The sequence below is a fragment of the Poecilia formosa genome, unplaced genomic scaffold (genome assembly GCF_000485575.1).
Source record: "Poecilia formosa unplaced genomic scaffold, Poecilia_formosa-5.1.2 Scaffold0, whole genome shotgun sequence".
Lineage (NCBI taxonomy): Eukaryota > Metazoa > Chordata > Actinopteri > Cyprinodontiformes > Poeciliidae > Poecilia > Poecilia formosa.
The window spans coordinates 1,821,529-1,848,238 of record NW_006799939.1 but is presented as its reverse complement, the minus strand read 5'-3'; the positions used below and the strand labels follow the sequence as shown (position 1 = coordinate 1,848,238).

Here is a 26,710-nt window from a genome sequence, read left to right as displayed (position 1 = left end):
AGGCTTCTCAATTAGCCCAACACAAAGTCTGAGCCAAAGCCCATCCTGTGTTATATTTTCTCTCCTGAGGTAGAAATATAAAACCTGTGTCCTTGTTGATGCACGAGGCAGAGTACTGTATTTAATTAGAGGAAGGAACAGTGTTGTCTTGCCTGTACTCATCTCGCAAGCTGATTGCTGTTCGGCGCAGCAGGGCCAGTGGATTTCAAAATCATTGGCAGAAAAGATTCATGTTGCAGTCGCCTTAGAGGCTCCGGTATGCAAACTTTCTGCCAGATAAACTGTTTAGAGTGGTTGAAGATTTGTTAATGCATATTTAGTGATGGCGATTGATTCAGGTTATAAACTCAAGATCTACAGCTAAGCTCTTGGCCTTGTCTCTGAGCTTTGAACATCTTGTTCTTGTAGATACTCCAGGCTTCACGTATGGAATTTGACAGACCTGGATGACGATGGTTTTCCTGGTAGCTGCATGCTTGATTCTTCTCAAATTCTTGGCTAGCGCCTTTTTCCCCCCTCAACATGTTTCTTGCGATGCTGCGGACTATTTACAGTACAACATTTTATGGTTCTGTGATCACCCCCTCAATATCTTAGCAGCTTCAAGAGTGCTGCATCCCTCTCAGAGACGTTTGGTCACTTTTGACAGTCAGTTAAATCTCTTCTTTTTTTTATTTTTTATTTTTTGGTCCATTTTGCACTTTCAAATAAATGTCCCATCTAATAATTTGGCAGACTGCTTGATATGACAGCTTAAGACTTGGAAGAAGTAAGACAGAGATAACAGGAAGGGAAGGCCGAGGGCTTGTTGAAATAGAAAATAAATAGCAAAAGTGGGGCTTTGACAGTGCAAGGAAAAGGGAGAGAGACGCGCACAGAGAAAGGAGAGAGAGAAGGAAGGGATTACAAGGGATAAATCGGAACAAAGAAAGGAAAACTTCTGCAGAAGCATGTCTGGGCTGCGTGCTTTTTGCTCCCAAACCCCGTCTGTGCATCCGCAAAATCCCAACGCGAATACATGGGGGAAGGCTAGTCATTGTATTTCCTGGATCCAGAGCTCGGCAAATTAAAGCTGCGACGGAGAGAGAGAGAAACGGGGAAAGACACCGCAGTTTAAGTGGTAGCACAGGGTTTTTCTCTGCTGCGCCACGGTTAATAACTCCTAACTTTGATAAATGATGCACGCCACTTGACACATTTAGGCTGACACATTTATGCGGGCCTCTCATTCTCAGTTCATTGCATACTCGGTTTCTTGCGCCCTCATTGCACAAATCTGCCAAATGTGCTGAGATGGACTTGGGCAAAAGAAAACATAGCGACTGACTAAATTAATGACTCATGAACAGGTTAGGATTAACGAGAAGTAAACAGAGTTGAATCCTCTTTTTTGACAGCTTCAGAAGGAAAGTACACATAGGCACACACACAAGCACGCACACACACCTGCTCACATTCAGGATTCGGGAGCTTTATGTTCATTCTTTCTGAGATTAAGTGAGAAGCACAAACATTAAACACACTAAAACACACTTTAAGCAGCGCTTTAAAGACTGTGTTTCCAAGTACTGGATGAATGCTAGGATTACTTTAACTGCCTGTCTTTACAACTTACTCAACTTAAGGTAAAAAGATGTCCTTCTGCATAATTACTTACAAATCCTCATGCAGGAAATTAATGCATTGCCTTAACCGACCATCGGAAAAAAAAAATGCTGCTTATTTGAGAGGCCTGAAATTAGACATGTGAGGAATTAGAATTTCAGATTTCACCAAGTTAAAATACCAAAATTAGTCATTTGGATGCCCGGGAACTTTAATGCCCAGAGTTTATATTCCGTCATTACTGAGTAATGAGCGTTTGTCAAGAATATGACACAGGATGTCGAGATTTTAAAAAACATCCAAAGGTTTTAAGCCACCGGCTGTTGAGGACTGGAGTTTGAGACCACTGGATTAAGGCTGTATTTTTCTACATTTTTTGTGCGATAACTTTTTTTCTTTTTTTTTTTTTTACATATCTACCAAAAAGGCCAGTGCATTTGCCTGTGCCTGTACCCAAATTTCTTACTCTATTTTTATTTATTTTTTTAATACTGTCATCCTGCTTGTGTCAGCCACGCATGCATGCAGGTGTGCGTGGAAACTACCTCCAAGCAGTTTCTGTTCTGCAGATCACCTTTGCTTCTGTGTGTATAAACAGAGATTGCAAGGGTGTGTTTTCAATGTGGAAAAGGAAGTTTTAGGAACAACAAAACCACCTGGACATAAAAGCACACTAGCTAGGGAGGGAACATGCGAACACAGAAAGGAGTCCTGACAAAACAGCAGCAGCTTTTTTTTTCTTTTTTTCTCCATCCGGGGATGCTACTATTCCTAATACTGTGTCTTTGAAGCTGCATAGTGCCTGCAGCACACAGGGCTTAAAACATTTGAAATAGGTAAGCCTTCAGCATGTCAGGCATAAGTTCTTTAAATGAATGCAGACAAAGAAAGAGGAGAAAACACGAGAAAGGAACAGAAACGAGTGAGCCGGTCCAAGGTGGAAGGGGATTTGCTTCCCGGTCTGTCGTCCTCAGGGAGAAGATTCCTGTCGGCCTAGCTCGTCCATTTATTACCTCAGCAGCAACGCCTGACGCATGAAAACTTTAACACGTACACATGCTCTGCAGCGCATAATTAGACTCATCACAGTCCAGCTAATGCTTTGTGTCCACGTTGAGGCACATGCAGAGATAGCCCGTTTAACTGGTGTACAGCTATAAATCAAAGCGGGCAGTTACTCATTATGGCTCTCCTTCTTCTTTGTGCGGCTCCCTCTTCCTCTGTGGGAACCTGCTGTGAGACTGAATGCAGAGGAAGAAAAAGTCATTATGACAGCAATCAGTTTATTGAGGTGGATAAAAACCACACTTGTTAGTGAGCCCGGATTGTGTTTGGTAAATCTGACTGGCGGAGGAAAACGCTTTTTTTTGTTTGTTTTTTTTTACTCTTCTTCTTCTTTCTTCCAGGAAATCTGTTGATGCATCTGTTAGCATTCCTTTGTGTCCCATAGAGACATGGTGATTAGATTGTGATTCTGGGTAGCTATAACTACACGGTTGTAGTCCTCAAACAGATCGCCTTGTAAATACAGCAGCTACATCGACGTGCCTTAGCACCGCTGTTCACAGCTCTGGTAATCTTTCTCTGTAATGTTCATGAGGGTAAGCTGTTTTTCACCTGACGGACTCTATGTAGGTTGAAAACATTCGAAACGGCTTGTGTCTCCGGTTTTAGGTGCATCTTTTTTTTTGTTTAGCAGCGCTTTTAAGCCTCTGCAGAGCAGCTCGTTTAGTGTCAAACAGCTTGGGCCTGAAATGCCAAACTTCTTCAACCCTGCCTCAACACGCATCCATGGAGGCGCTGACAGCTCTGCTCCCCGGAACAACGCCGGCGCATGGCGTCTGTTCCCACGGGGAGTGTATTTAAACAGTTGTGTTTACATCTGCTGTTATGTTGTCAGGCATGCCAGCACACACTCGTATTAGGTCGTTTTGTTTTTTTTGCAGAGCAGCACAGGCTGTAGCCGCACCATACTGGAGAAACGAGGCTTAGAGCATCAAGGTGTTAGACGGCATCAAAGCCCTTCGCATTCAGGAGATTTACTGTAAAAGCCTCTCTCCTCCTTTCAGCAAGCAGGTGCTGTCAAGCCTGCCGAGCGAGCCAGCTGACTTGTTTTATTTCCGTGCACAAAGTCGAAACATTTGTAGTCATCAAGTTTAACAAGACCTGGGAGTCCGAACATCTTTTTCCTGGCTGTATTTAGACAATTACAACCAGCTCTTATCCCGGCAGTCAAAGTGGGGCTTTCACACACTCGCCGCAAAGAATGAGCTGGTCAAAGAAAGAGAAGAAAACAGCCGTGCTTTTCAAAAGTAGGAGATAAAAAAATAGTAATAATTAAAAAAAAAACAACTCATGTACATAATAAGAGAACTTGTAAATTCCACACATAATAACTTGAATTGATTTTCAGACTTCATTATACTTCATGCTGTAACCCACCATTCCACCATGTTGCCTTTTACTCGACTTGTATTTGCTATTTTAATTTTTAATGTACAGACTTTTTTGCCCATGTTTCTGCATCCTGCATCTTTATCCTTCCACTTCACAATTTTGCACTCCTGTGTATTGGTCTGAATTGCTCTTTCTGAATGAAGAACTCTGAAGTAAGGCACATGAGTTTTAAAAAAGAACATTTCAAAGGCTATTGATACAGATAATAGTAACACAGGACAAAAATAAAATCTGTGTCCTTTGCTGGGCCTCTTATGAACAAGGAGGAAGTTTTCTTGAAGTGACTCCAGGCAGTTTAGGTGCATGCTAACCATTATCTCTTTGTTCGGGAGTGTCTGTTTCTGTTTTACAGAATACTTCATATTTGTTTCTTTTAGGGAATCTGATCTGACTCACTTATAAAGTGCAGACTCTGGCGTGACTGAGTATGTAACCCTGGAGCTAAACAGATGGTGCTATTGACTGCAAAAGAAATGAATTGTGAAGCAAAAGAGAAACTGTAATGAAGGGCGGGGAGGGCCGCCCTTAAACACAAGAGAGAAGGTGAAGTTGCCATGCTGTCTAGCATAGTTAATTTGCTCCAACCCTGTCAGTTCTAGGACCTTAATTTATGTGTTTTAGTTGTTTAGACAGCCACTGCTTTTGTTTTTCAGTGTTGGAAATATGAGTAAAATACTTAGAATTAGCTTCAAGTCATCCACCCATCTTCTATACATGCTTGTGCTTGTAGGGTTGCAAGGAGGGCCTGCTGACTATCTCAGTGGTCAATGGGTGAAAGGCGGGATACACCCAGGACAGTTCACCAGTCCGTAACAGGACACCACAGAGACACGAAGGACAAACAACTATTCACACACACCTAAGGACAATGTAGAATAACCGTTTAACCATGTCTTGTTTTTGTACTGTGAGGGGAAGCCAGAGTACGCAGAAACAACATGCACAATCCACGTAGGCCGGGATTCGAACCCAGGACCTTCTTACTGCAAGACAACAACTTTAAGGGCACGTCTCCTCTGATCAAAGAATCATGAATTCATTCATTGGTTGTCCACACCACAAACCCGGGCTTTGGTCAGGAAGGACAAGAAGCAAACTTTGTTGAATGAAGAGAATGATTAGTTATGTTTTATCCAAAGGGTCAGAGCAAAGATGTTGAGGATAATACCTTGAACCTTGGTTAGTCTTGATGTTGGGTTAAATCACTGATTCATATTCTGACATGACGGATATGACTGATGCCGTTCTCTTGTACCATTATCTTCAAGAATAAAATTTCAGCCACAATCCTTTGTAGATTCCTCTCTACATTAAGCAGAGATTTCACTTTTATGTTACAGTCTTAGTTTGAGATTTAAAATCCTCTTGTCATCTCTGTGTCTTTTCATCCCTATATATATATAAAGTAGTCTTTGTACTGTGAGGTTAAGCATGCATATAGACATGGATCATTGCAGTATGTAATATTTCACAACTAAAATCCGTAATATTGAGAAAAGCCCCGAATGCTCTGTTCTTCTTCACCAGGGCGCCGTGATCACCCCAGCAACGGCCATAGAGCCCAGCTTGTCTCTTCACCCATCCAGTGTCATGGCTCCTCTCACCCAGCAGATGAACCACCTCTCTCTGGGCCCCACAGGCACCGTGAGTCTCTCTTCCAACGTATTTCTCTGAACACACCATCCACACAATAACCCACGGCGGAGGCAGCGTCATGCCACGGAGACAGTGAAGTCGGTCAGATTTGATGGGGGAGAGGATGAAGCTAAACACAGAGTCGGCTGGTGTGGAAGTTTACTTTGCAACATGACAGTTGCTCTAAAACAAACGGGCACGACTTGCATTAGACTCTTGTCACACAGTCAAGCCTGCTTTCAAATGACACCCTTTCTTTTATTTTTGGAAGCTTTTGCAAACGTGCAGCTAGAATAAAACTCTTTTTTTTTGTTTGTTTGTTTGTTTGTTTGTTTGTTTGTTTGTTTGTTTTTTATATTTCTCACATTTGGTTGCTAGCAATTAACTACAAATCCAAAGACAGATTGTAACATGTTTGCACCAGGCTGTATGTATTGCTTCACCGTGTGCCCCGCCTTGTGTCTCTGCAGTACATCTCTGCTGCAGCGGCTGCTCCTATGCAAGGAACCTACATTCCCCAGTACACTGCAGTGCCTGCCTCTGCTATTACAGTGGATGTAAGATGTTTGTTCACCCTACTGTGCAGAAAGATTTAGATGATCGTTTTAAACAGTATTTTTTTTTACAATTTCAGATGTGTGAAATTTTGAATTCATTTAGAGTTGCTAATTTTAATAGGGGGAAAAATACACATTGCATTCACTTTGTCAAAAATTAATTCAGAAAGTTAGAACCAACCTTTACTTTTCATGAACTAAGCAAGTTATAAGTTGAATATGTGGTTAACTTATTTATCCAAGGCTGAAAAATTGGGGTGGAAAAAAATAGCTTATATCACTCTCACTGCAGCAATTTACTTTGACCTCCTTTCTTCCACTCTGTGTCCAATCAGGGTGTGGTGACAGACCCATCTCCACAGACAACTGCCCCCTCCTCACAGGATGCCAGCGGGCAGCAGCCTTTATCAGTGGAGAGTTCAGCAGACCATGCCACAGCCTACTCCTACCAGCAGACAAAGTGAGTTTACAAAAAAAAAATCTTCATTAATATTTTCTCACCTGAATACAATGAAAACCTAAATGTGCCAAATTGTTTGGACAAATAAGCTCTGAATCTGAATTGTAGTGACTGATAAAAAGACAAACATTTATCAGCCAATTATATCTTTAGATAATTGTCCAATGTTTTTGATATGTGGGCATAAATATGTTTAAATTTATTGTTTTGTTTAGTTGTTTTTTTTATCTGCTAATCAATAAACTAAGCATGTAATTCTCCAATTAAGGTTACAAAATAGTTAGGTTCTTGTAGGAAAGCAACTTGCTAATCTATTAATCACAACTGGACCATTGAATCCTTCTTTTGCTTTAAATTCTCTTTGATTTAGTAATGAAAACCGTCTCTGCAGATCATTTTTATGCGACAGAAGTGTAGTAGTGTGCTTTAGCCTCTTGGTAACTCCATGAGTCTTTCTTCTGACCATCAGGTAAACTGTAACTTTCACTAATTGCGAGCAATTTTAATAGTGACTAACTATCTAATGTCTAATTTCTGATGCAGAAATTATATATATATATATATATAAATATATCTATAAATATATATATATATATATATATATATATATATATATATATAGTTATAGTCTTGCACCTGGCCAACATTTCACTTTCTTGAGAGTTTCTGAATTGACAGAGGAGAGAAAGTGAAGGAAAAAAATGTTTACAACAAACTAGATGCAAATGCTCTAAGATACCTATAAAACTTAGACTCAATATTTTAGAAAACAACAAATGTAATGTACTAAATTGAAAGTTTTTTACTACTTCCATTCACTGAAAGACAATCGGTGTGGAAACAGATTGTTTTGTGAGCAAAATTACAAAGCTAAACTGGGGATTTTTTTTTATTTTTATTTTGCTCGTAACTCTGTTGTCATTCTTTCTATCGCTCCTCTTTATGGTGTTTATCTTGTTTTCGCCGCCTCGGTAACTTGATTTTATTTCCATCCAGCTGCGTTCCTGAAAAAAAAGTCTTGGTCATCTAGTTTTTTCTGACTTCTCTGTCTCCTTCAGGTAGCTGGTGGGAGTCATTGTTGCAATGCCTTCAGAAGGACTGCACGAAGGAGCCGGAGACAGACGGAGAATCAAAACAAGACAGAGGACAAAAACACAGCAGTGAGGTGGACGTGGCAGACAGGAAAATGCTTCCACTGTGCACAGGAACCAAATAAATGAAGAAAAAAATATGCTATATTTTATAGCTGTTTGAACCAAGACAAAGACAGCTATAAAAAAATGAATAAAAAATAACAAAGAATGTTTGTTGAACTACAAGACAATGGAATCAATCACAGTCCAAGACTGATTTGATCATTTTTTTTCACCTTGAGACTGAACTTTCCCCTCTGGAGGGGTTAAAAAAAAAACAAAAACAAAAAAAAAAAACTATATAAAAGACTGAAATCAAAACTCAACCAACTGTAAAGAAAAAAAAAAGGAAAACGTTTGAATGTGCAGGTAGAATTTTTGACTTTTTTATCAAAAAATAAAGGAAGCAATGTCTAGGATAAAACAGACTGTCTTCCTCTGATACGAAGCTCTGTTTTTCTTTTTCTTTTATTATTTGAGTAGTTTTTTAGAAAATCAATGTTTTCTTAAATTCTTATTGCCTTAATTTTCTCAGACTTTTGGGGGGAAAAAAAGACTCCATAGTGTTAAATTCTTTAAAAAAATGATTGAAAGTGTGTTGTGAGAGTCTCGGAGAGGAAATCTACAAAGCTATCTGTACAGGTTTAAAAAAAAAAAGATATTACAATAGTTTGAAGATGACAAGTGGTGAAGTGCAAAAAAAGTCGATGGATTAGATGGACAAAAAAAAAAAAGACTTTAAGTGGCTTGTTGAAAAAGTTGATCCGCGGCTTCCTGGGCAATGTGGTTTGGTGTGACGGTGGGATCAAATCTCAGTTTCTCCGCCACATTGTCTCATTTTCAGGTTTTGTTGTTCTTTTCATTGCAGTCCAAATGTTCTTGTTTGTGTGCTTTGTTTGTCTCACAACATAAAGAAATGAAAAACTTCAACAACCAAATTGAAGATAAGATAAAAAAAAAGAAAGAAATTAGGGTTTATAAATGTGTGATAAGCAATAGTTTGAGTAAAGCTGTCGACAGTTTCTTGAGTCTTTCTTAACGGTTGAACAAACGCTGCCGATGGCATATTTTATACCAAAGACGAAGAAATTATGTAGAGAAGAGATCTTCCTTGTTGTTTGTTCAACTGTTTCACTTTTTAAAAGTGAAACACATTCTTGCTTATCATGGTTTTTAGTGGATGAGAGTCCCCAACGCAGCTTGTGAGATTAAAATAAAATATGCAGTAGGTCTTTAACTCGACTGCCTCAACGAGAAGAGCAGCTTAGTTTGCCGTGATGTTGAGTTCAGCGATGATTGAAGAGGAGCATCGTTCTCGACAGAGCGGTGGCTTATGATGAGGTGGCTGAGTTGCTGAAATTAAATCCTTGTTTGCTAAAACACTACAGATTTCATTAACGCAATTTGGAATGCAAACTCTGATTTGCACAGATAACTTTGTTTGTTTAAAATGTGGCACTGTGGAGCAGTTATAGGCCGCCAGCATCTTGCCTCCAGAAGACAGCGACCAAAAGTAAAACTGAATCCCTCAATGCTAACAGAAAACAAACATTTTTTGTCATTTCACTGAATGAAAAGTTATAAATTTTTATTGATTACATTCTGGGGTTTTTTTTTATTATTATTTATCTGGTTTCTGATATCAAATGATCACTGAAGGAATATGTTGCAGTCACATGTACATGTGGGAATAAGATTTTAATATATTGATAAAATATGATATACATATAAATCTACGTTAGTAACCAAAGTCATGCGATGCATTTTCAGGCAAGACAAGTATGTTTTTTTTAAGGAAAAAAAGTCAAATACTTTTAGGAATATTATATTACAATAAGATGAAATTTTATGGGAGATTATACATTTTAAAACACTCTTTACGGAGGGCATTACCTTGGCATTAACTTACGAAGGCATGACGCAAAACATTTGAGTACATTTTATTTTCATAGCTGCATACATGCAAAAATAATTTACTTGAACTCTCAAAAGAGAGCAATTATTTTAGCACTAACCTTTATTTTTTAATTATAATTCACCCCAGTTTCTGCAAACTGAGATTACTCTCGTCGCTGTCTTCTGCAGTTGAGACACTGACTACACATCCTGACGTGCCATTCACAACCCACTTTAAACAAGCAGAACTCGCTCTGTTAAACAATCTGTTTTGTCTGTCTTGCCAAACACATGTAATGTGTAAACACCAGTGACCTCTGTCAGACAAAAGGGCACTTCTGCAGAACAAAACAGTTTCAGCTTATGAACACTCTTCTACAAGGGCAATATTTTTTGTGCAACTTTTTATTTTATTTTTTTTACTGTCATTTGACAATTACTTATATTTGAGCTGCTAAACACTTTTCAGTATTGGGGAAAGAGGGTGTCCTGTGTTGTGTATGTGTGTGTGGGGGCGGGAAAAATGCACCATTGAAATACAGCAACTGATTATTTTAAGGCAGAATGAAGACTGAAGAAGAAAAAATGAACAAAACATTTGTTCTGAGTACGAGTGCATCAGATGAGTGGAAAGAAAGCAGGAGAAGAAGAGTACGTGTTGTGGTTCACACTGGTTCTGAGTCCACATCCATCTAGACCGACATCACTTTGGATGGAGGTTAAAAGACAAAATGGATGGAGAAAAGGTGATTTTTTTTTTTTTTAACCAAAACTAAGCAGATACAAACTTCTCATGGAAAATAAACTATTGGAAGCAAAAGAGGAGGCCGAGGAAACAAAGGTAATATTTATGAGGTTGTTTTTGTTGTACAGGCGTGTAAAAGAAGATGCAAAACTTTGAGGACGCTATTTTTTTATTTGCTTGGTCACATGCCTCCAATGTCTTTCAAAGTTGTGATTTTGAGTGTCTGTAGAACCAGTGGGTGTTGCTGTAGTTTCACACGTGTGTTTTTTGTTTGTTTTTGTTTTTCTTTTTTGACAAAACTTTCAATAAATTTTTTTTTTTATAAAAACAGCCAGTGCCCACATTTCTTAATGGCTTGTACAGCATCTTACCACTAGGGTGCAGCATTGCTTTCTGCATACAGACTAAAGGCAGGTTTATTGCATGTGCACACATACTGCTTCAAGCAATCATAAGTTTAACTCTTCCAGAGTTATTTGAACAACAGATTGAGTAATTTTCACTTGGAAGAGTCAAAAATGATCAATCTCTTGTTGAATAACTTGAAACTAACTAATACCAATTCTGAAAAGGCCCAAATAGATTCAGCACAATGTTGCTTCAACTCCGACAAATTTGTTGTGTGCTCAAATTAAAACCAAGCAGCTGTTTATTATTGCCTGTTTTCATATGAATCATCCTATTTTGGGGAATTTGAGTGTTTTCAAGATTGTTGGTCATTAGTACAGCAAAATATTTTGTGTATTGGTGGGCTGCCTCTGTTTTTTTCATGTGTTTTTTTACAATTTACAATAAACTGAAAGGTATGTTGTAAGGTTGCATACATAGTTCGGCAGTGCTACTTTCTGTGAAGTGATCAAAAGTAAATAGTGTACATCTGTGACTGCAAGTAATGTGACATAAGGCAACAACTTAATCTTATAGTATGGGTGAATAATGGGTGAATAATTCTGAAGGTAATGAGATGACTACAAAAGATGCAGTCAAAGAACATGTTTATTATACAGTTATGTTAGTTATCAAAGCATTGAAACAGTGGGGGAAGTACAATAAAATGAAAAACATGCATCAGTTTTTCAAGTACAGTCAAAATTGTTCTAAAATGAAACACCCTCAAGAACAGACAGTTATTTTTAATTAGGTACATTACGTAACCATTGCATGAATGAATTTGGAATATAAGACATGACGACATCTAAGTGTTTTTCAGTGATCTCATGTATGAGAGTTGGTTTTTGTGTTACTCCATAAGTGGATCTTCCACATCTAAGTATAATACTTCAAATGTCTGATATAAAGTGTGAAAACGTTGCAGACAATAATCAAACACTAATGTTTATTTTAAACTTTTGTTCTTGGAGCTTTACCACCATAATCTTTCTATGATCAAAGGAGGGATGAAGAAAAAACAGAGATGTGTTTTTTGGGCACTGCCCTGTTTATCGCTTAAAGCTGTAACATATACATATTTATTAAAAGTGTTGTAACAGTATGACAGAAAACTTGTGAAAAGATTGATTTCCTTCACCTCCTTCCAGTGCTACTATCGCCATCAGAAAAAATTCAACACTCCTGATCTGAAACAACCAATTGGAGCCAGGAGGAAGGTCCAAGTGCTGTCAATCATTCTTGTGTATGCACTGCTAACTGTGCTAATAGCGGAGAAAACAACTTACCAATACAGGAAAATTGTTCATCAGCGGCCATTATAACTAGACTGAGCATTCATGGCATTCTCTGTTGTTGAAAAAATTCTGTTATGTAGCATTGAGAAAAGGGGGTGGGGTGAGCGGCTAGTACACGAGAGTGATTTACAGCACTAAGACCCTCATCCTGGCTCTGATTGGTTGTTTCTGACCGAGCGCTGGATTTCTGCATTTGGTACTGGGAACACTGGGACGAGGCAGATGAGTTTGCATGGGTCATTGTAGTATACTGTCATAACACAGTGATGGTCCCAAAAAACATTGTTACTAAATAAAAGTTACGTAATGCGACCAAAAAATGCAACCAAAGCCTAAAGAGTGCAAATGAGCCATTTCCTGAAGGTTTTATCTCAGCGCTACGCACCTCCTATACTGCTTGATGTTTTTCTGAATACAATTATAACAAAAACATTCACAATTTATTATTTATTACAATAAGCAATAAAGACGTGTCATTATCAAGCCAGGTAGGAGCACTGCTGTTCCCTGATACTGCGACTCAGAGGCGACTCACCCCTTCATCCCTTTCTAATTCATTTTTGTTCAAATAAAAAAGGATGGCCTGTTTATGTCTGCTTACATAGATGTGTGATGAATCTGTGACCTAAAAGTAGAACTGACACCGGAAGTGGAGGGGCATTACCTCATCATGAGGAAACAGGACAAATACTGATAAGTTTCCTTGATGTTCCCATTAGAACAACATTTTGGATATTTTCAACAAAAAAAAAACAAACAAAAAAAAAAACACAATTTTTCTGTGGATGCTGAGAAAAAAAAATCGACCAGTGCAAGCAAAATATGTGTTGTCCTCCTGCAATGTGATTTATCTTTTGCAAGCACTGGGAAAAACGAATGTTTAACCATAAACTTAAGTGCAAATACATTTTCTATGTAACTCTTGCATCAGAAGTTTGAACTGAAAAAAAAAAAAACACATCACTTAATTTAGTGATGTTCCACAAACATGCTTGATCACATGCTGCTGCAGCACATTCCAGCAAAGAACAAAATAATTTCCTATGCTCTCCTTAATTTCCTTTCATCACCTATCAATAGCAAATACGAATGAGGATGATAAATCCTAAGACTGCTGTTACAATGATTAGAGCTGAAAACAGAAAGATGAGACCAGCAAAGACCGGGTTTGTCATTGGAGTGATTTCTTTCACTTCAGACGGGATCATGTTGGACATGCTCAGCATGTAGCCCAAACTCCAGCCTATGCTTGTTTCCTTTATCTGAGGAGGGAAGGAGAAGGGTTGCACACATGCATGTTTAGTCGTGCTTTCTTTACTCCAAAATCAGTTTGAGCTCTAAAGATGGCAGAATCATGCACAACAGAAGGAGGCTAGATAGAGTTCTGACTAGGAATACAAATGCACGGCACATTTTTGTTCTTGAATTCGTAAAAAAGCTAGATGTTTCTGATTTAGACTTATGTTGCATTTTCTTTGAGCCTCACCGTCGCACTGCACATACATGACATTTGAAGTTTCGGATACTGAATATTTTTGTGCTGAAGCAACACAAACAGCTTTAAGACACTAGATGAGTCATAACATGCAAATAACACCCCAGTAAAAAAAGAAAAATTCATGTGTCTGGTTTTTGGCTCTTTCTATAACGACCTACTGACGGTCATAATACCTCAGGGAGCCCCAATGAGAACATTAATTCTTTGTTCAAATCCGGGAGTGCCTCAAGTATTTGAGGAACAAAAATGCCTTGTGCCTAAAGGCCAACGTCTGAATGAGTGACAAATGGCAGTCTGGAGTTTAGATATTTTGTAGAACCGCTGTCTTTCATTTTGTCTTATGACTGATGGGCACAGTGTAATACTTGGGAAATCCCACTTCTGTGAGGGTCTTTGTCGAAACATGCTTTTCATATGTTCCACTATTTCAGAACAAAATAATTAGCGAGTCAGTGATCTGTTATACAACTCAGTGGGTGGCCCCAAGCAATGTTTTACACAGCTAAAGATGGCTTGAGTCCCAACATGGATGCACTCTGAAGCTCTAGTTTTACAGCAGTTCATTGATTTTCAGAAACGCAGAAAATAAAGCAGTTGATAGAAGCAAAACTTTCAATCAAGACAGGCTTCTACGTCGTTTTAGATGTTGTCCTACTTACCTTTTGTTCAAAGTGAATATTTTTCCAAGTCTCATTGTCAAACTTATAGCCATCTGCCAGAAGAGTGAGGACATAGTGACTGGCAAAGCAGTAGGTCTTGAGGTATCCGTCAGAGATCCAGGGCTTTTGTAGTTTTAGCTTAAGACAAGAAACAGATCAAAGTGAAAATTGTAGTTTGACAACAAATAAAACCAGCTGCATCCCTAAAGTCAGAGTAAAGAGGCACAATGTAATTCATGCAGAGCTGGTCTTTTCAACAGATTGGCGCCTACTGTTGGTTGGAGGACAATAAGTGCATTTCCATCCACACAAGACAGTTTTGCAATGCAACAGTAGCACACATACTAAGCTTTTATCTTTCAAATAGTGGTGTATACTATTGGTATGTGGAAATATTGGATGCAATGTCTCAGTGTCTATCAGTCAGGACGTTAAAGGGTGAGGGAAGATTGTTCTTTTGAATGAGCAGCTATCAACTTCAAAGAGGTTAAAGGTAGTGGTTTTCACAAAGGTCTGAGTCTCACATAAAATGTGTTGGCAGGGTTGCAAATGGGTGTGAGGACCTATCAGTTATTTTTCACACATTCATGAACACACTGCTTTATTTTTCTGTGTCCCTCATCTTCCTTTATATTGTTCTTCTTTGCACTTTCTATTGTAGCTTCACATCAGTTCGGATGGCCTACCTCGGCCCAGTCAGTGTTGCAGAAGTTCCCAACAGCAATGTTGAACTGATCAAGGTCGGATTTCCCACTCTGCTCCAGCGCTCGAGCGATGAAGAAGAATCCAGCATATGCCTAAAAGAACCATAAGAAACAAACATTCATTTATTCTGGATCAACAACTACTTACTTGTATCTGCAGTTGGATCTACAAGTGTTACCATAAAATCTCCGGTCACTGGCGGCTGCTCCACCCCGTTGAAGGAGCACTGCTTTGAGGAACAGTTCTGAAAGTTAAATATGGACTTCACTATTTCCCCGCATTTTTCCGAGTCGGCCCCTCCAACCATGTAGAACTCTTGATTGGAGTTGTAGTTTTTGGGTTTCAGTATGCACACCGTGTCATAAATGGATGAAGCTTGTATGGTAATGTTGAAACCTTTGGGGTAGCAGGGATTTATTACGTAGGCTGGGTCAGATGATTCCTGAAAACGTCCAAAGTAAAGACATGTCATCATGAGACAAAAAGAATGAGCATGATGGCACTTGATTAGAAGACTAACAGAAGCTTTTGTGTTTTAAAACCTTAAACCCATCTTTCCATACAGGTAACAGATTGTAGTGTATTCACATTAGTTCCACTGTACACCAACACAATATATCTCTTCCTATCACATTGTCATTGATTTTGAAAATTGGGCTGTAAGTTACGAGAAATTATGATTTTGACACAGGCTGCTAGAATGACATTCCAATCAATATTCTTAATGACATAATGCATTCTTGACTGGTTTTCCTTTGACTGTTAGGAACAGCAGTATTCACTAATCTATTTTTAACAGGGCATTAATGGACATCAGCTTTCACATGAATGGGATTTCTTTTCTTGATGAATCTCGGCTAGCTCTTCAGTTATAGTTAGCTTAGTCTGAACACATTCACAATGTTTTTGGGCCAGTTTGGTCTTTGCGGTCTGACAGCCCTGCTGCAAATTCCAGTAAGGTGCCACTGTTTCCAGTCGCATTTACATACAACAATATTTTCTATTTTGTTTAGCTTTTACTGCCTGTTTTATGTTGTTTTATCAACATTTAGTGCTTTGCATAAGTACCCTTCACCCTCTTTTTACGCCTTGCCACATTACAAGCACTAACTTTCAGTGTTTCAGTGGGACTTTTAGGCAACACCCGTGAATAACCTACGCTGCAACCAGTTGCCTTCAGAAGTCACATAACATGCAAACAGTATGAAATATTGAATCATGCAGCTGATCTTTGGAGACCTTATAGAGTTGTTGCAGAACATTAATGAATAAATGTTCTAAAATATATATTTCAAGTCTTAAACATCTTTCAGAAAACCAGAGGAACAATGGAATGGTTATAATATATTATATATATTCATATTTTGGAATGGCCAAGTCAAACTCCAGACCTGAATTCAATTGAGATTCTGCACAGGACCTGAAAATTGATTTTCACAGATGCCCTACAGCAAATCAAAATGATATTGAGCTTTTTAGATTTTTTTTTTAATCAGTATCTTGATGTACTAAGAAGGTAGATACAAAACTCAAAAGGAATAATTTTAAAGCACTGATTCATAAAGACAGAATATGAAGGCATTAAGAATACCTAGTAGAAGTTGCATACCCTGATTACTTTGTCCAAAACCTTCTTGTCAGCCTCATTTTTGCCGTAGCAGAGGAAACTGTGTGTGTAGACAGTGTAGGGATAACCATACAGCTTGACACTCTTGTAGTCAGCCCCCTCCCCACGTTCCTGAACTTGGAAGGCGATCTGTGTTGATGCTCCGCCGAGATCCATAGACCCGACTGTCTCTGCTCCATTTGGATGAACGTAAGTGTTCCACATGTTTTTCTACAAATGTAATTGGAATAATTTAGGGAAAAGCAACCATACCTTACCCTGCTCCTGTTCACAGAGCAGTTGTGTTTCTATAATTTAAACAGTTAAATGGACAAGTACACTCTCAAGTCTCACCTGTAGGAAATTTTCCTTCAGGTAATTCACTGTGATCCACCCGTACAGCCCCTCTTCCTGTCCGGTGATGATGGAAGCTTTGTGGAACTGGAAGTCTTGTTTACTCAGGAAGTCTCTGAGTTTTCCCATGATTTTATTGGCTCTTTTCTCATCTTTCATTCTTAAAAGCAAGACACAAACAATAATCAATCGCACAGCAAATTGCTATAGAAAGTGCAATTCTGAAACTATGTCCTCACAATACGGCCTGTACCTTCTCTGAGTTTATTCTGTGCTTTCCTAAAACCTACCAGTTAATTTATGTATTTATCTTCTAATCAGAAATTGAAACCCTCTGCTTCTTATAATTTTGGAGGTAAATAGGGAGAGCAGTACCTCTTCTAACTCCATTCCTTGATTTTTTCTTTGGAACTGATAAACAAAGACTTAGCATTTCATTACTAAATATAGCACAGTTTAAAAACAACGGTGTGGTTTAGGATATTGTCTCTTTCTTACTCTAACAGACGCATCCCAGCTGTCGCTCCCAGAAACAGGGGTGTGGTTTTGTGCTTTTCTTCAGGAATGTGATTCTTGATTTTATCCATGCAGTCTTGAAATCCTTTAAAAGTTTTTTCATCTTCCTTGGAACTGACCTCGAGTTCTGAGATAGGAGCCCCTGGAGGCACAAATCTGTGTTTGGATTATTCCTTCAAAAACAAACATTGCATTTGAAACTGTTTAACGGAGGTTTATGTGAAACATTAAACATAACCACAAACAACACCTCCAAATTCATTTGGATTACACTAGTTGAATATTTTGACTTTGCTGAGTTGCTGTTAGAAAAAGTTGAAACATTTCTACCAACATTATGCAGCCACTTCACTTACCTTTAACTTTACAGTTCTTTCTTTCAGTCACCACCCCGGTCTCGTTCTCCTTCTCCCCAGGCCATTCGTACAGGTAGACATTGGAGCGAGAGGAACCGGAGTCTATCACAATGCCAAACTGAGGAAAAAGCATGCAGGAAAACATCAGCCCTCCATGTGAAAGTTTTGCAAACTGTATATGTAAAGACTACATCTTTTACAGTGAAGCAAAGGTGCATCTAACTGCTGGCTGACCTTTTTTGTTGTTGTTGTTGTTATTGTTGTTTTCTTGTCTCACACTATAAACCAGGGGAACCAGTAGCTGAGCTCTACCTTGATAATGTCTTGAAAGTGTGTGATTGTGCAGGTACATTGTATAAATCTGTAGATATTATTCTTCTCATGCATGTGTGTGTATGTGTCCTTGTGCGATTGATTAATGTTTGATACAACGTATGGACCTTTTTTTCAACTAATGCAATGCTGTGGGGACCAACTGCTCCCTATGGGGCCCTAGCATTGAGCCCCATAGGGAGTAGTGCTGTTTTTGCAGTGTAGGGTTAGGCACATACTGGCAACAGTTAGATTCAGGGTAAAACTCAGGTTTAGATTACAAAAATGAATGAAAAATGAACAGAAGCCAAGGCAAAGTCCTTGAGAAGACAGAAAGACTCACTTGTGTGCATGTGTGTTGATGTGCTTGTGTGTGTGTGTGTGTTCACCTCTAATCCATACTTCTTAACCTTTAACTTGTCCTGGACGACAGCAACAACAATAAGGGCAGCAATGCTTCCAATCAATAGGAGCATCACTCCTGCTATGCGACACTTGTAGCCCATTTTCTTTTTGGAACCCATTTCCTGTTGGCAAAGCATGCTAGAGCCAAAACAAAAAGTAGAAGTGAAGCTGTCACTAAAAGGCTCTCAGCTGTCATGTTACAGTGATGAATATGGAGGTCTGAAGAGTGATGATAAACAATGACCGCAAGCTTTACTTTATTTACTTTGAGCTGGGGTTAAAAAAATAAAAATAAAAAAATGTTGGCAGCAATAATAGCAATAATGGATGAGAGCCAAACAAGCGAATGTCAGCAAATGAGAAGGAAAGTACCCTAATAGGCACAAAACAGCTCTGATAAGCCACATGCAGCATCTGAAGTAATGCCTTTAACAGGACAACCCTGCTTTTAGGTTTGGTGTATTGACTCTGAGGTTACAGTAAAACAAAGGATACACAGCAGCATTTTTTTTGTCACTGAAATGAGGTACGTCTTGAACCCAGCATTAATTATGCCCTCAGTGCAGGATAATATTCACGCTCAAATACATGTAGTCTCTCAAGTCTTTTAAAGAATATATGACATACACAAACACACAGACAAACAACAGATAATCTGAAATATTTGTGATTATATTTGATTGCAGCCTTGGACAGGAAAGTCCACCTCTTTAGATAATTAGATATGGTCTCTGTTACCCATTCCAACTTTCTGTCTATGCAAACCACGAACAATATGGATATATATTCTGAGTAAAGGTGTGCCTGGAACCACTCAGCCTGAGTTGTTTATATTCAGTGACAGAAAGGAGTGTTTCTCTCCAGATAAGTTGGGCTGTAACGTAAATACATCTGGAGAGAGATTTCTGGTACTGCAAAGTCTTATACATTGCAAAAAATAAAATAAAAAATATGTGAGGTGAAAGTAACTTATAATGTGTGATTTCCATGCCCTTAAACAGAGGGAGGTAATGTCCTTTATTATTATGACCAAAGCGATATGGTCTCCACTGATTGATCATAATGCGACAGACTGGCGACCTGTCCAAGGTGTACCCCGCCTCTCGTTAGCTGGAGGTGGGCACCAGCATCCCCCCCGAATCCACTAAGAGACAAGGGTGCACAGGTACACAAATTGTCGTCGCTGAAGATTTTATACCATATCAAGTGTTCATGAGTCAGAAGTGACTGTAATGGTTTATCCAGAATGTAATCCATCAACAGGTATAAAAATACTTTGTTGTGCACAGATTTGGAGATACTGGGACACTGCACTGAGAATTCACTATGAGTAATGTTGGAGTCATTAATAAACTGAACCCAGCACTCCTTGGCATTAACAAGCTGAACGTATCTGCAGGAACATGAGTTCCTTTAAATCAAGGCTATAAACCCACCTGTTTTGAATTGCCTTTAATTCATAGTAACTGGAATATATTAAATGTGTACTTGCTTGATGATGGCATTTGACAAATGTAATTTTTATTGCTGTTTTGTAATTGCTCACTGTATTATGCTTTCTGGTGTAAATCACTTTCAACTGCCTTGTTGCTGAAATGTGCTACATAAATAAACATGAGTTAACTTGACTTGACCTGACATATCTCTCCATGACTGTCAAAGAGATTTCTGACTTGAACGCTATTGCATGTAGCCAATCTCTTCTCACTCTATAAAACTGCACTGTTAATTTGCCCCTTCTTTTACTTCAGTTTGTTTTGTCATTTTCATTATTGACTGGTGTTTTTTTTTTGTTTTTGTTTTTTTGCAGAACCCTTTGAATGGGTTTATTGTTGTCTCTGAGGTCACAGAAATCTGGGCTACTGTAAGTGTAGCCCAAGGTCCTACCAGGGAACATGTGACAACATTTATGTCACATAGGCTTCACAGAAGAGTGGAGTTGTAATAATAACTGAGGCTTTAAAAGAAGTTCTTTCTGGCAATAAACAAAGTTATAAACTGAAAATTTAGGCAAAGCGTAGCAAAGAAAATATTTCCTCAAAGGTAAGAACCTGGTGTCTGCTGTGTGTCTTCATATTGCTGTGGTTCAGGAAGCAAGATACACACATTTCTTTACGAGTGCTGAAAAAATGCATGCATCCCCCTTTTCATTAAACAAGACTATAAAGAGTTCCTAATAGCTCTAAATTGAAAAATGATGCCCCAACCATCAAAAGTGAAAAGTGATGCTGACTTCTACTTCGGCAGTTCTGCTTTTATAATGCAGAAGTCTGCTGCAGGGAAGGATTGATCTGAAGTATTGCTAGTTTCATGATTGCAAGCAGGGGGAAAAGCTATAGCTTACTATATTATAATAGGACATGTGTTGCGAATTTGCCCAATTTAAAATCTAGTTCATGCAACACACAACAACCTGGCTACGTTTGTGTAGCCAGGAGAGAGAGGTCACCCTTTGACCACATTGCAATTAAAATTTATGCAATGCATATGCAATGTTTTAATTTGCATATGCAAATTAAAGCATATGCAGAAGTTTAAACCAGATCAAAAAACAGTTTAAAAGCGATGACACTGATTGATTGAATCACATTGCATGTCAGAAAAACATTTCTGTTTGTTCTTTTTTTTTTTTTTGCTAATCTCCTTCTGCTGGTATGCAGTGATCTAATTTTGCATCTCAAAAAGACATTAGTAAAAATGTCTAATGTTTAGTCATGTTCAAGTTCTTGAGTGTCATTCCTCATTTTTACGTTTTCTGACTGTTATGCAATTAATATCATTTTATCATAGTTCATACTGCACCCACTTCTCCATAAACGGTTTTATAATAATATAATAAGAAGAAATTAGTTTTCATTTTATCCACCAGGAACGTTTAAAACCATACTGGATAATCGTGTGGTGAGACGACTGACTGATTTTATCTTTCGTGTGTCAGAGCATATTGTGTTGGTTAGAAAATTCCAGTGACTCAAGTGCTGATCTAATCAAGATTTTATAAGTTGTGTCTAACCACAAACAGTCTTGTTAATGTTGCAATCTGACAGTCTAGCAAACCTAGCATTCATATTAACATACAGTGAAAATTATATGGTTTAGGATTCATTGAATAAGACAGAACGCAAAGAAAAAGAGAACAAAAAGGAAAAGTAATTACTCATTCTACTCATTCATCAACATTTAATTACATCAAAGGGAAAGATTAAATTACACCAGAACTCCGGCAACAATGCTCCCTTGAGATTAACTATATATCATTCATTTTCCAGATTACTTTAATTGATCACACAGAGATTTTTGTGTGTTTTTTTTATATATATACTTTTTAATATTATGGCATTGTCAGGTCATGTTATTTAAAAAGCATGAACAGAGAATTTCCAAAATGCAAGAAGTTAAAAATTCAAATGATCTGTCTAGAAAAAGAGCCAAGATTTAGTTATCATTTTACACATTTGAGTCCTGCATTTGTCACATTCTGAGTTGAAAGTCTAAGTGTCTGTGTCCATTCTACAACATGAAGTGAATTCACTCCAAAAACTTACACTGTTGATAAACTGAACTGGGAGAAAATAAGTGTCATTGGTGGATTTCCTCTTCATTTTCTAGTATGTTCTACAGTGTGGAAACACCTGTCCCACAGAAGCAGCATATCATGTTTTTTTCCTGACTAGAGAAGAAAAATGGATGGAAATATATGCAAATTACAGTGGAAAATGATTGAAAAACAAAACAGTTTTAATTGAGTTCTTATTGAGCAGATTTGGGAAAATAAGAACAGTAGAACAGTTAAATTAGTTTGAACAGTAAATTACATAATCTTCCAGAACCTTAAAGTCTGAGAAAATGTGATACTCACTCACACACTTTTCAGCTCAACTATTTTTTGAATAAAAAATAATATTGAGTTACTATACTGAACTTTTATTTGTTAAACGCACTTGTTGCTCATGAAAGCACTCACAGTTTCTTACCTCTACTTTAGACATTTCTCTTGGGGAAAATTGTCTTTTCCCCTGGAGAAATCCCACCATGGAACTGGTAATGATTCTCTCTGAAGGAGATATACAGCAGTTTATCTGACTTATTTTTCTTTTCCCATGTCAGCTTATCTGAGTTAATGTTACATGTTTTCAGCTCTTCAAGAAGCTTTCGACCCTGAAAAGTGAAACTGGACGATATTTGGTTTCTGGAGGCTACAAAGGCTTTTTTTTTCTACTTTTAAAGGTAAATTACACTTTTTTTAATCCCTTTGCGTTTTTTTTTTTTGTTTTTTTTTTTTTCAAATCTTCTTGACTGTCTGAAACTGCAATTACACTTCACTGGTTTAGCCAGATCATAGATAAATAAAGATCTATTCATTTATTCATGTATTTATTTATTGTAGCTCAACTGTGTAATGTCAGTCTCTGTTTCTAGGCATGCGTTGAACCTCCAGAGCTGTGAAAGAATACGAAATAAATAACCATGAAATTCAATCAAAAATGATGCAGGGTACAAGTTAAGAATCTGGGTTGTTGTAAAGAAATAATGATTAGACCAAAATACTGTGAACCTAAAACTTTTGCTTTATCCTACTCTACAAATACATTTAGCCTTTGCTTAACTAGAAAAGAGCAGATGTTCTTTCTCACTCCCATCACACCCCTTTTCCACCACCCTGTCTGCAAGGCAAACATGATACGCTGTGCAGCAAAATTTTAATCTGTACTCACCGACTGAAGGAATCTAACCACTGAATAGTTCAATTGCCCATGTATGACCATTAAGATTAGGATCTCAAATCTCCAGCATTTTCTGATATTTAATCCCCTGTGCTTCCACAAGTTGATTCTTCTCAGCATGAGTATTTGACATTAACAGTCTTAGGTACAGTACAGTAGATCAGAGTGAGCATTACAACAGTACAAAAAAAAAGATCTGTATTCATAAGTCCAGTTTAGAATATAAATACATATTTCATTTAGAAAAACACAGTGCGTGATGACATGTCAATGATTGCATGCAACAAAGTGTGTTTTTATCTTACCGTGCAGAGCTCGCTTTGCAGATGAGGGCAGGGAGTGGGAGTAAGATAGCTCACAGGACGGGGTAACTGAACACAGCAGGAAACGAGGGAGCAACTGAGAGATGAAAAGAGAGGAAGTTAAGAAGCAAGTGAGTTGTGTGAGGAGGAGAGGCTGAAACTGTGACTTCCCCACAAGAATATGAGTAGTGAAAGAGAGGGTGAACAGAATAATGGGAGGAGCAGTATGTTCTATACACATGCCACACTCCACGTAAACCTGTACAACAAACCAGCGAAAATGAGCCGGAGACGGGTACAGGACCGCTACAGCTGCCTGACTGTCTGTCTGGTCAGCAAATAGAAAAGTAGAGTTTGTGAAAATGAATAAAAATTGTGATGGGCTAGGGGGCGGGGGGAGACAGAAGGAGTTAAAGGATACAATCAATATAGGATAAAGTGCAGTGTGGCTGAGCATCTGCGGTGAGTGTTATCATAAAGTCAGCTCTTATTTAAAAGCTCTGATCTGAGGGGCAATCGGGGAAGCAAATGCTAAAAGACTCTGCCAACACTGAAAGATGCGTTGAAACCTGCAGATTCCTCCTCAGATGCCGGGTTGAATTAGTGACAGTGGATCCCATGAGTCATTTACGGGAGATCGTCTTAGCAGGGTGTTCGTTGTATGAACATATCCTGTTGTATGTCACACCACGCTGGTGTGTTTGCTTAGCCTGCCGATCAGACCGTCAACTACTGAAAGTTTGCTTTTATTTGGGTTCACGGTTTCTGTGCATACATGCAGAGACATGTTCCAATTTTGCTTTCTATGGAGATGAGAACAGTTTTTTTGTTTTGTTTTGTTTTGTTTTTTTGACATGTCTACCCATGCAATGTCATTTAACAGAAGATCAATAACATTGAGAGCAAAGAATAACAAGCAAAGCAGCTCTTTAAGTGTAACATATTCTTTGCAGATAGAAATAATCTTTCATTGCTTCATCTTTCTTTGATACAATAAACCTGAGTTGGTTCTCACACTTTTTGCAATGGCACCAGCTGTTTGTTATTAAAATGTCCAAAAATATATAAAAGCAAAAGATTAAGGTTTTGGCTTAAAGTTGGAATACTTTTTTTTGTTGTTTATTGCACCATAGATTATTTACCCATCAGACACTCTATGTCACTTTGAGACAATCAACGAAACAGCAAAGATGACTGACCCCAATGAATCAGGGAGTTTTGGTTGCAAAGCTTTCTTTATTTTTCTATTCAAATAGAAGCATTACAGCCTCCAAAACAACCGAAAATGGATTCCACAACACAAGAACATTTTTAAAACTTATATGTGCTCGTGATAATTAAGTCAATAAAAATCCCCTCTTGACAAATGTGGTTGTGCAGTATAATTGTGAACGTTTTAATGCCATGAATACCATCAGAAGAGAAAAGATCCATGTTATTAAAACAGCTATCACAATATCACAGACACTCTGGAGCCATATTGGATTTGAGATCAAGGTTTGTGAGAAAAGTTAAAGTCCTGTAAAATATCTGTCCATACTCGGGAAGTTTTGGATTTACTGAGGTGGTCCTTATCTTTCAAAAAAGTCTACAACCACTAGTGTGGATTGAATACTCTGGAGTTATTTATTTTTTTTATTTTTAGAAATAAAATCAATTAAGGTAAATCCACTATAGATGTATCTCAAGTGAAAAATAAAATGATTTTCTAGTCCAAGCGTAGTTGTGTTGTGTACCGGAATGACAAGATGGAGGTACTTTCTGTTTCAGTGTTTCAGTGAGTTGAGCATTTCTAGTCAAAGCACAGTAAATGTCACCTTCTCAAGTTTTTGCAAAATCAGACCAGTGTCTTGTGCTTTTCAATCATAATGTTTGGTTTTGGTAGTTGTCTGGGATCTTACAGGTTCCCGTGTTTGTTCTTGAGTTTGTTGCCTAGTTTTTGTGTTTGTGTTTTGTTTCTCAGAACACTATGTTCAAGTTCTGTAAGTCATTTCGTTTTAACTGAGTCATTTATTTACCTATGCTGATATTCAGTGAAAGAACCACATCCAGTCTGGTGAGTGCTCTTGTCAAGTCATGTTTTGTGTTCCTCCTTTTAGCTTGGATTCCCTGTCTGGCCAGGGGAAGAAAAAAAAAAAAAAACTCTTTCCAAATTGGTGTTTGGATCCTGATCTGCTTTCAGGCTTTCAGAACTTTGCAAAGCAGATTTGATTACAAAATGAATGAAAACAATTATCGTGCTGTGATAAACATTAAGTAATGTACAACATGTCGCAAGCCCAGCAGGGGAAGCCAGAAAGTTGAATTGTTACAATTTGAAGAATAGGGTATCTGAATTTACATTGAACAATTAAACATTAGAACGAATGAATGACTTTATTGCTTTTTTTTTATATTGTACTGTGAAACAGTACAAAAAATTTTTTGTACTGTTTCACAGTACAATAAAGTTAAGATCATCTTTCCTACAAGGTCCAATCAATAAAAGTAACAGATACATCAAAAACACCACTATGTACCAAAAAACATGAATGAAAACCAGACACACTCCAGTTTATTAGTAGCCATGTAAAATGTGATCAAAAAAGAAAAAGTTAAAACCAAGTCATTTAGTTTTCTGAGATTGCTCAGTGAACACCACCCAGTCAGAGTGGTTTTGATAGGCCACTCATCTTCTTATGAAATGAGTCCCGCTGCTGTGGTGTCATCTATAAACTTCATTATTTGATTTCCTGGAAATGCTGGCGAGTGTGTAATGAGGATATAGAGGAAGGGAGAAAGTGATGCACAGTGAGCTGACAGTGGAAAACACCCCTGTATGTATGTTGACTTTTTTTTTATGTAATATTTAACAAATCTGTTTTCTCATTGTCTTCATCCTGTCTTCAAAAAGAGGCAAGTATCGGTTCAGTCAATGTGAATCGCATTTCTCCTTCAGCAGACAGTGCATGTAAAATATTTTTAGCTGCCAAATGTGAGACCTGAAACCTGCCGGTTGAAGTGAACCGGAAAGGCAGAACTTTTAAAATTTAATTTCCACAATGAGAAGAAATAGAAGAAGCATGGTGGATGCAGATTACAGACATCTATTGAAGCTGCA

General features: G+C 38.0%; 2 protein-coding genes across 6 annotated transcripts in view; one reads left to right on the top strand and one right to left on the bottom strand.

The window, feature by feature from the left end:
• LOC103133844 (RNA-binding motif, single-stranded-interacting protein 3) overlaps positions 1-7,863 on the top strand; it is a 139,929-nt gene extending 132,066 nt beyond the window's left edge. For all 4 annotated transcript variants that reach the window (XM_007546064.2, XM_007545986.2, XM_007545902.2 and 1 more), the window contains 4 exons: positions 5,590-5,706; positions 6,168-6,254; positions 6,590-6,714; positions 7,773-7,863. In XM_007546064.2, coding sequence (XP_007546126.1) covers positions 5,590-5,706; positions 6,168-6,254; positions 6,590-6,714; positions 7,773-7,776 — 333 coding nt within the window. In that variant the 3' untranslated portion in view covers positions 7,777-7,863. The remainder of the gene's footprint in view (positions 1-5,589; positions 5,707-6,167; positions 6,255-6,589; positions 6,715-7,772) is intronic.
• A 1,591-nt stretch (positions 7,864-9,454) lies between these two features.
• Positions 9,455-23,901, bottom strand: entpd3 (ectonucleoside triphosphate diphosphohydrolase 3). 2 transcript variants are annotated; one of them, XM_007545537.2, is made up of 10 exons: positions 23,614-23,901; positions 18,569-18,722; positions 17,868-17,985; positions 17,494-17,653; positions 16,996-17,155; positions 16,645-16,872; positions 15,214-15,477; positions 15,017-15,127; positions 14,331-14,468; positions 9,455-13,435 (listed from the first exon to the last, which is right to left on the bottom strand). In XM_007545537.2, the coding sequence occupies exons 2-10, from the start codon at positions 18,719-18,721 to the stop codon at positions 13,247-13,249; spliced, it is 1,521 nt and encodes a 506-aa protein (XP_007545599.1). In that variant the 5' UTR covers position 18,722; positions 23,614-23,901; the 3' UTR covers positions 9,455-13,246. The 2 variants fall into 2 exon arrangements, with proteins under 2 accessions (XP_007545599.1, XP_016525006.1); XM_016669520.1 differs by having other exon boundaries at positions 18,569-18,706; positions 23,614-23,900.
• Positions 23,902-26,710: the final 2,809 nt, after the last annotated feature.

What these genes read in the sequence shown, in the direction of transcription:
- entpd3 (XM_007545537.2), bottom strand. Translation starts at nt 18,721, where the DNA reads ATGCTTTGCCAACAGGAAATGGGTTCCAAAAAGAAAATGGGCTACAAG. An exon ending in TTAAGAAGTATGGATTAGAG is followed by an intron (nt 17,986 to 18,568) that starts GTGAACACACAC and finishes CTTTTTCCTCAG; the next exon opens with TTTGGCATTGTGATAGACTC. An exon ending in TGAAGGAAAATTTCCTACAG is followed by an intron (nt 16,873 to 16,995) that starts GTGAGACTTGAG and finishes TTACATTTGTAG; the next exon opens with AAAAACATGTGGAACACTTA.